This window comes from Eutrema salsugineum, unplaced genomic scaffold, assembly GCF_000478725.1.
Source record: "Eutrema salsugineum unplaced genomic scaffold, Eutsalg1_0 scaffold_7, whole genome shotgun sequence".
NCBI classification, from domain to species: Eukaryota; Viridiplantae; Streptophyta; class Magnoliopsida; order Brassicales; family Brassicaceae; genus Eutrema; species Eutrema salsugineum.
The window spans coordinates 6,311,670-6,321,442 of NW_006256486.1; the positions used below are offsets into that span (position 1 = coordinate 6,311,670).

The window sequence follows — 9,773 nt, forward strand, 5'->3', positions numbered from 1 at the left end:
GATGTATTTACAAAACATTTGTAACTTTGAGTGACTTAAGTTTAGTCACAAAAATCGTATAATTTAGTTACTAAATTTGGTTGCAAATCTGTAACAATATTTGTTACTATATATTATGTAACAATTACGTCACAATTAGTGACAAAAGTTTGCTACTTTTAATTTTGTCACAATATTATGATGAAATGGTAACGCTTTTATGACTAAATAATTTTGTCACGGTTTCGTATGAAAATCGTAACAAAATTGTTAAAAAAAAAAATTAGTCATAACTTTTTGTAACAATATTCACTTTTTTTTTTGTAGGTTCCTAAGAAGCATAATTTGAGCACCAATTTTTAAAACCAAATTATGGTTAAGCAAACCAAAAATCTTGACCCTATTCAAGAATCATTGGGTGTACACCATGTCATCTGCACAACTTGTATCATAAGTCTTGATACTATCCTCTAGATATGTCCATTTCGGGATAGGAAACTTGTCCCGACTGGGACATGTCTCTAATTTCTCCTCCTATTTCCAATCTTATTCAAATGATTCACATGGGTACAGAAAGGATAACGGAAGGAGCGAGAATGAGATAGAGTACCTGAATTTCCCGTTTAAGTTTTAAATAAGATAACATAGAAACACATTAAAATAAGATAATATAGAAACACTTGATAGCAACACACACATCTCTGAAGAAAAAAATAATTGATATTAGAATCGAAATGAGTTTTTGGACTCAATACAAATCTATTTTTAAAGAACTTATAGTTAGTTTTTGTGCCTAAGGGTTCCCCGTAAATTTCATCGTTCTCAACAATTACTTGGGAATATCAATTTCAGTCTCACCAGTATTAGGATCAAAATGAGTTTAGTCTCACCAGTATTAGCAATTAGCTCTTGTTAATTACTTCTAGCTTTGTATTAATAATTTGGTGTGTATCCCATCGATTATATTGCTAGCCCATAGAATTTTACCTTTATCGGTAATTGTATATTGAAGAAACATTGAAGTACAGGCCAAACATCTGTAATATCCAAGAATAAAATCAGTAAGAATAGTAAATTAGTTTCAAAAATGTTTGACGAATCGATTCTGTAGTGAATCTTCTGAATGACGCAGGTAGTGGATAGATTTAGTTTGCCTCAGACTGCAAATGTAGAAGATAAGCTTATTTTACATATATGCATAGGTTGAAGAGGAAGTTTATATTCTCCGGAAAGTATCTGTATTTCGTTTGTATGTACGTATAATCATGTTACTTTTTTTGAAATTACAAAGAAAGACGTTTGAACAAAAAAGAAAAGAAAAAGAATATAGCTACTTTTTACTATACAATTAGAAAGAATATAGCTTATGGGTATACATACGATAAAGCATCCACAGATTCTAAACAATATTGTGGTTTCTGTGGAATTGCAGCAAGTCGTGTTGTCCATATTGTGTGAGAATGTAGGAGATTTTGCAACAGTTGGGAGATGAATTCGACAGCCATTGTGTCAACAATGAAAGCAATTTGTAGTTTCAATTCATTTACTTGTTTTTGATGTTTTGTTCATTTATCTGCCATAGATATGTTCTCTGTTTTCTCTGGAGTTTTGAGTTTAGGTTTTTTGATTCAAGCATAGTTTTTTTCATCAACCTACCATAGAAATGTTCTCTGCTTTCTTTGGGATATTCGGATTTTGGTTTTTGATCTAAATAAATGTCTTATTCATGAACTGACGATCACCATCAAAATTTTAATTATTTTCTCTTGATTTCGAGTTTTGTTTGTTTGATCCAAGCGTAGCTTTTTTTTTTATAAACCCACCATGGAAATTTCTCTGCTTTCTCTTGAGATTCGTGTTTAGGTTTTTGATCCAAGTATATGTTTTGTTCAAGAGCTTACACGACACTAATCGAGGAATTAAAAAAAGTTCTGCGCAAGAGGAAAAATCCTATAGACATATGCATCATTCACGTTAATAGGTTAAAGCTCTATAACGATGCCAAAATCCTATAGCTAATAGGGAAGATGAAAAGCTTATAATATGTGAGACAATGCTTTTCCCTATAGAGCATTCACGTTAATAGGTTTAAGCCAATATTAGTTGGATTATCAAACCCACTTAAACAAAAGCGATGATAACTTAAAACATCAGAGAAGGAAGAAGCACTGTCTCACGTTTGATAATAGGTTTTGCAGCGATTGTTTTTGGTTTCTTTGGAAAATATTTTTTTTTCATTGTTACTAATGAATGGAAAACACAATAACAATTAAGTCCTACTTTGGAGAAATCTTTCAGCGTCCTTGCATAAACAATACTGTAAAAAATCAAAAAGCTAAATTTCAACATTCATGGAAAGCATAATAGATTTGACACATTAGAGAAGGAAAAAGCGTGGCTTTGCTCACGTTTGATAATAAGTTTTGCAGGAACTGTTTTTAGTTTCTTAGGTAAATCCTCTTGTTTTTTCATTGTTATTGATGAATGAAAAATACAATAACAATTAGGTCGTACTATGGTGAAATCTTCAATAGATGGGATATGCAGATATCAAACTTCATCACATTCTCTTTTGATTAGGATTTTTTAACGATTTTGGTAAATCACATAACTTTGAAAATTAGGTAATGTTCGAATTTTAATGTTTTTTGGTTTCCTTAGAATTAGATACAATAATGTTAAATGCTAAACCACCTAAAATTAATTTGGTTATTTTTAAAAAAAAAAATTTGGTTATAATTTGAAGTTGGTTCATTTTAAGTTGAATTTTTGACACGTAATTGAAATTTAAGCTGCGTTCTTTTAAATAATGATACGTCAACAAAACGCTCTGAAACGCGATGATAAGTCAACACCTAAACAAATCACTATACAAATAAGTATATAGATATCATATTTAATACTCTCTTTTATGTTATTCTGATGTTAGATTATATTATACTTTTTTAAGAGTTGTTTTTCTATCAAATTGATGTATATTTATGGACTTTTTATTACTCATGGACATTTAGGTATTCAGTTCGGTTCTGGATAGAAAAAGTCAGTTCTGAGTATTTCAGATAGGAAGATTTAGGATCCATATAGATACCAAAATGTTTTTGGTTGGTTCTAGTACGGTACTAGTCGGTTTTAGAACGTTTTTGTTTGGAAATTTAGAAACTGATAAATATCCAATAATTTTTGGATTTTAATTTGTTTGAGTACTTATTATATCCAAAATATTCAAAATGCCTAAAATATATCTGAAATATAGCTGATATATCAAAAGTATACCTAAAATCCAAAAACATATCTAACAACCTAAAAAAACTAAAGAAAATATATCAAAAATATACTCAAAACCCTATAAAATAATTAAAATATAGTATGATACTTAAAATCCCATAGTATATTTAATATTTTTGGGTATATCATTTTCAAATAATTTAGGTACTCGTTTAGGTATCAGTTATGTTTTGGATATTCCTTGGTCCCAACAGATATCATTGAGAAGGAACAGTCAAGTATTTAGGCATAACCGTAAACCACACTGAACCAGTTATTTTGGGTTTGTTTCAGTATTTGGTTCTGGTTGTTATGTCTTTATACGTTACTATTTTTTTACACTAACTACATTGGGTGTAAATTAGTCCTAGGATTATTATCAGGTATCCGCTTTATTCTAATCTGTAAAAACAAAATCCGTGTAGTTCAGATACGGATACGGATTCGAATAATAAAATAATGTATTCGGAAAATTTAGATGCGGATCTGGATAATAGAAAATTTTGAAAACTGATATCCGATATCTAATATCCGTTTGTTAAGTATTTATTCATTTTTTATAATATTTATACATTACAGAAGTGAACACATTGAATATGCAGCCATGATCATATTGAGTGTGAAGTTTGGATAAGGTAAGAATCAGTTTAGAAATCATTGGACATGCATTTATTTTTCGTTTCAATCATATTTGAAAGTTGTTTTTGGTTTAACTCATTTACATATGATTGAAACTCATATTGTATGATAATTTTATATTTCAGATTTTGAGAGAAGAACATAAAAATGGATAGCACATGGACATGAAGATAAAATTTGCTATTTAAATGCTACTTGAATACTTTTCTCTTTTGCTATGTAAATTTTTTTAAAAATTTGCTATTTAAATGCTACTTGAATACTTTTTAAATCTTTGCTATTTGTAACTTTTGCTATGATAATACATTTTAATTATCAATGTTATTTCATTATAATTTATAAAAAATGGAGATTATTTTTAAATCAACAAAACCAGATATCCGATCGGATATCCGTATATTTGGTTTGTGAACGGATATCCAGAGTTTTCAGATCTGAATTCGGATTGTAAAATTGATTGTCCGGCAGTTACAGATGCAGATCTGGATATCTTGAGTCCGGATATCCGGCTTCGTTTCAGGCCTAGTGTAAATGGTTAAATAAATTACGGAAACAAAGATGAACCAAATAGAAATCAGAGGAACAAGAATAATAGGGAAATTTTGTTAACTTTTTGGTGTTTCACAGAGGATTTTTTTAATTGTCTAATCAGCATTATCCACTCGTTGCTAACTTTAGTGGAACTTTCTGTACTTGTTTTGATTCAAATCTAAATTAATGGAATAATGGATGTTATAGATAATAAAAGTTGTGTAGATTTATAACCTCTATAGATTTCATTCCGCAAATTCTTGTTGATTGCAAAAACGCAATCCAACCATTCCATATATTACAACAGCTAGCATCAGCCGGCATTAACACCAAACATTCAAACTATGCGACTTTGTATCAAAAGACTAATGGGAACAAACAAACGATATCCCAAATATGAACGAATTTTTTTATTAAAAAAACGAGAGTTTGGAAATAAGAACAGAGTATTATTTCGGTAATAAGAACAAACCATTCACCCCCATAATAAAGGAGAAGAAGAAAAACATTACGAGCATGCAATCTTCTTCTTAGGGCATCTCCAATCCACCTCTATTTGAGAAATGAAAATAGAGTTTAAAAACAAATGTGCTCCAAGCCACTTCTATCTTCGCCTTTAAAATAGAGATTGCTATTTTTTCCTCCATATTGGAGGGACTCTATTTTTTTCTCTATAATAGAGATATGATTTTTTATTTGTAAAGTAGTCCTTTAAGTTTTAAATCTATTTATTTCTATAATAATTATGAAAAATTAATTGAATATAAGTGTCTTAATTTTTAATTACTTTGAAAAAAATTTAGAAACATATACTATTATTAAATTTGAAACTTCTCCAGAATTGTAAATTGAATTACAAAAAAAAGATACAAATATTTATGTTTATAATTATAATATATGGAAACTTTTGTAAAATGTAAAATAAGTGCAGTTAAATTATGAATTTTATAAATCAAAATTGTTATGAATAAATAATAAAGGAATATATTTAGAATATTTATTTTTAAAGGAAAAAATAGAGATAAGCATTAGAAACAAATGCACCTCTACTTTAGAGTTTCTCTATTTTAAAGAGAAAAATAGAGATATGCAATGGAGATGGTCTTAGTCTAGTTCAGTTCACCTTTATTCCTCCACTTACCGTGACCGCCGCCCCCACGCCACAGACTGCCAAAGAAATATCCTTAGCATGCGCTGCTTGCGCTTTTTCCTGGATACACTGCATTTCTTCCTCGTCTGTCCCAATCTGCCTCAAGGCCTAACGCACATGAGTTGGTATCAATAATTTTGATAGGGAGAGGTTTTCTTACCATGACTTAAAAAAATGTAATGATAACAAGTTAAGACTTGCTTGAAATTTATGTTTTTCACTTTGTAAGTGGATGTTCTTATTATTGTTGTTGTAATAGGGATAATCGCAAAGCTTGGAAATATTGACAGGTTTATCGTTATCGTCTCTAGGAATCACAGAGCCCATCAACTGCTTGACAGCCAACATGCATGGGGTCAAAGTTCAAATGTAATGATTAGGAGGCAAGAAGGATGCTTACCTTCTGTTTGTGTTCTCTACTCTTGAGATGACTGAAGAAATGTTCAACGCTTATGGTAGCTTTGTAGCATAGTCTGCACAAAAACTTAGGAGCATACCAAAGTAACATGCTCTCTATCTCCACAGGAGCCCCCCTCCCTTTCTCTGTGGAAAGGGAAACAAAAAAAAGTACTAACTAGTACAGAAACAGTTTATAGCATATTTGATGGTTAACGTGTGAGAGGTGTGAAAAACACACCTTTAAGCAAGTAGTCCCAGACCCACTCTTTAGAAGTAGAGGTACCAGGTGTACGTAGTGGTGGCTGAGGATCTGGAAATGCACGAAGAATTCTGGCTCCTTCTGTGCAGTCGCGCATAAATTCATTATACCAAGTTTCCTCACCAGATATGAGCAATATTGTAGTCGGTTTATGATAGCTCCAGTCGCTCACAAGCTTAGCGACTTGCTCCCCACCTTGAAAATACGACGAATGAGTTAAAAAAACAAAAAAACAAAAAAACAAAAAAAAATCAATTCATGGTAGAAAGAGTGGTTTAACCAAGTACTGAAAGGGGCATGAGTAAGAATATTCCAGAGGAAGAGATGTCTCTCAAGACTTGAAGAGGGATGTATTCTAGGTTGCCAAAGCAAAAGATGATGACTGGATGAGGACCCATGTAATTTCTCAACGCCGATTCTATACTCTGACGGACACGACCAGGCTCATAACCCTATGGTACTGTAGCCGATACGATTGCGAATCTACTATCTTAGGATCGAGCAATCCGATTTCTCTCAGCTCACTATCTCTCTTTATCTCGTGTGAATTCGCAGAAAACTTAGAACATAAAAGAAAGAGCACACAGGTTTATAGAGTTCCCCATAACTCTGGGTACATCTCTCTTCAGGATCTTTTATCCCGGAATTCACTATCTTCTCCAGTATAAGAGTATGTTACAGAGGAATCAACAATGGCGATAGCCTTAAAGATTGAAGACGAAGACACAGCCTTTGTTACGCCTCTCTCTCTCCTCTTATAACAACCAGCTTCTTCCCGTCGTAACCTGGGCCTCAAAACAAGCAAGCCCACTAGCTCTTTTACCCAACGACAAAGCCCAAACCCAACAGCATACTCCAACGGATTTAGCTCATCCTGCGATACTGAATTTGAACCATCTTTCACAGGTACTGGACAGGTATTGTCGTATTGATGTCCCACCACACCGCCGTCGTTAGGAGCACGTCATAACCTACAAAAATCAATCGCAGTAAGTTCATTAATCTACAACGGACCTCATGCCATATCGGATAAATCGAAACCAAACTACCAACCGTCTCCTGTCATATCGAATCAGCCAATGGAGAGAGAGAGAGAGAGAGAGAGAGAGAGAGAGAGAGAGGGAGAGAGAGAGAGAGAGGGAGAGAGAGAGAGAGAGAGAGAGAGAGAGAGGGGGAGAGAGAGAGAGAGGGAGAGAGAGAGAGAGAGAGGGGGAGAGAGAGAGAGGGAGAGAGAGAGAGAGAGAGAGAGAGAGAGAGAGAATGTTTCTAGTTTTTAGCAAAGCTTATGGTTATGGGAAGTTCTCAATCTTATCCTACAACGCAAGGTATCGATCCGTTTAGGGTTTCCTTTAACTTTTATAGTATACTACGAGAACATCCCGTTTTACGTTTATATATCTTAATATATTTTGTTTAGATTAAGAAAATTAAACTAAATTATCAATGGATACCAACAAATTTGAAAAAAGTAAAAATTGTTTAAAAAGGAGAAAATTTCATATTTCATATTAAAATAAAAAAAAAATTAAACAACAGATAACCATCCTCACTTTATAGTAAGAAAGTTATTTTTTTATTATAGAAACTAATGTTTCAAAGTTGCTAACTCACATAACATATATGTAAGTCAAAGTTGGAAAATTGTAAAATCGATCAATAAAAAAAAAACTTAAAATTTAATAGCTGATTATAACCTTGAAATGTAAAGTTACTAAAAATATTATCACGATAAAAAATTAGACATCCATTATTTTTGTGTGAATTATAATGTAAATTGTACTGGCTTTTTTACTTAATTCTCACTGTAAAAAATGAGAATGATGTATGATGAAACTGAATATAATCATTAAAAAAATAGATACAATTATTGAAAAACAGTTTTTAAAAACTTAATATGATATAATCATTAAATAAAACAGGTATAACGAGAATGAAACTAAATAGGATGAAAAAATAATTCGCTCTAACTTTAAAAAAGTGAGGTATAATCTTTGAAAATTAGTTTCCATTAAAGTTACATATATGCTATTAGAAAAAAGTTTGGTCATTACCTCTTCAAGATAAAAACTGATAAAAATATATTTAATTCACATTAGTTTTTTATTTTTAAATTCATTTCCTATTTATCTATTATCTTGGTTTCAAATTGAAAGGTGATATGAATCTAAAAGCAATAATTTTTCTGTATATGTCAACAGTAGTTTTCTTTCAAAAAATTTATGTATTATATATTTTTACGAGTGATCTAATTTTATATTCTGAATATTCCATTTTTAGTTTTTATTTTCATGGTTTATAAAATATTAAATTACAAACGCGCATATATGCTGGTAATTATCTAGTCTTATTATATAAAAAGAATGTTTCTAATGTCTATCAGCCCATTTTATTGTAAAACCTGCATGCGGTTTAATCGTCTTTCCGTGGAAAGAAAGTTCGGGTTTTGATAAGTAAGAGTTTCCAAGGCTCTTAGTGGGTTATCAATCCCTCTATCATGTAGGAAGAAGGTATCAATCCATATCAGGTGAGTTTAAACACTAGTTCATGAAGCTTTTACTTAATTCAAGCAAAGTAGACAGATTTTGGTGTTCAAACAAGTAACAAAGCTAAACAAGTAAACTAAAACAAGACTAAACAATGCAAACTAAACAAAGCAAGAGCAATTAAATGATGATGAATATGATATGATGAAGTATAGAGCTCTAGATATGATAGTTGGCTAGGGTGCTTTCAGGATCAAACTAAGTAGCTAATGAAAATGATGATTAATGATCTAAGCAGCTCATGATTCAACACAAGTTTCAATCTTTCCCAAGCATCAAAACATAATCTCAAACATTCTTTCATACCCAATCATCATTAGAGAAACAAATAAAAATATGCATTAGAAACCAATCATGATATACTATCTAAGCTCAATAAAACACTCCCATGTAAATTAAACATTAGACTCTTGAACTAGCTTTGTTCAGACATTTCATCAAACAATTTTGGTGCAATGAAATGTCTAGAATCTGGGTTTAAGTGATTCTCAGAAACCCAGCATTAAGGTTAGGTAGAAAAGAACAAAGATGCATAAATCTGGTCCTAAGCTAACTTAATTAAAATTCTAATTTTATTTTGTCATTGTTTTAAAACCCATTATGCTATACTTTCTTTATCAAACAAGAAAATTTTCAAATAATCTTTATAAAAAAAATTAAAACAACAGAAATCTACTTAGATATCCATTCACAAAATATGATGTGGATGATGCATGATGGACATATAACATGGACACGATTGCGTGGATAGGTTTTCATTCATATATTCGACGTGGATATACATTTTCAATCTAACAAAAAAAATTGTTTTATATGTTTCACAATACAGAAAAATACAATACAAAACAGAAGGGGAAAAATAATTACTGTTTTTAAAATCTGGGTTTAATTCGGTATCCACGAGTTGCATCCACCGTTCTCGTGAACACGAGGGACAATTTCGGATTATTTTGGTGTGAATAGTATTTGTAGTACAGAAAAAGTCCCCTAATAGTTGAAAGTGCCATTT

The 9,773-nt window shown here is 31.4% G+C and overlaps 1 protein-coding gene across 1 annotated transcript; it reads right to left on the reverse strand.

Moving 5' to 3' along the window:
• Window positions 1-5,403: 5,403 nt before the first annotated feature.
• On the reverse strand, window positions 5,404-6,874 carry LOC112082907. The gene is made up of 4 exons (XM_024150593.1): window positions 6,502-6,874; window positions 6,201-6,416; window positions 5,964-6,106; window positions 5,404-5,671 (listed from the first exon to the last, which is right to left on the reverse strand). The coding sequence occupies exons 1-4, from the start codon at window positions 6,617-6,619 to the stop codon at window positions 5,528-5,530; spliced, it is 621 nt and encodes a 206-aa protein (XP_024006361.1). The 5' UTR covers window positions 6,620-6,874; the 3' UTR covers window positions 5,404-5,527.
• Between the last annotated feature and the right edge of the window lie 2,899 nt (window positions 6,875-9,773).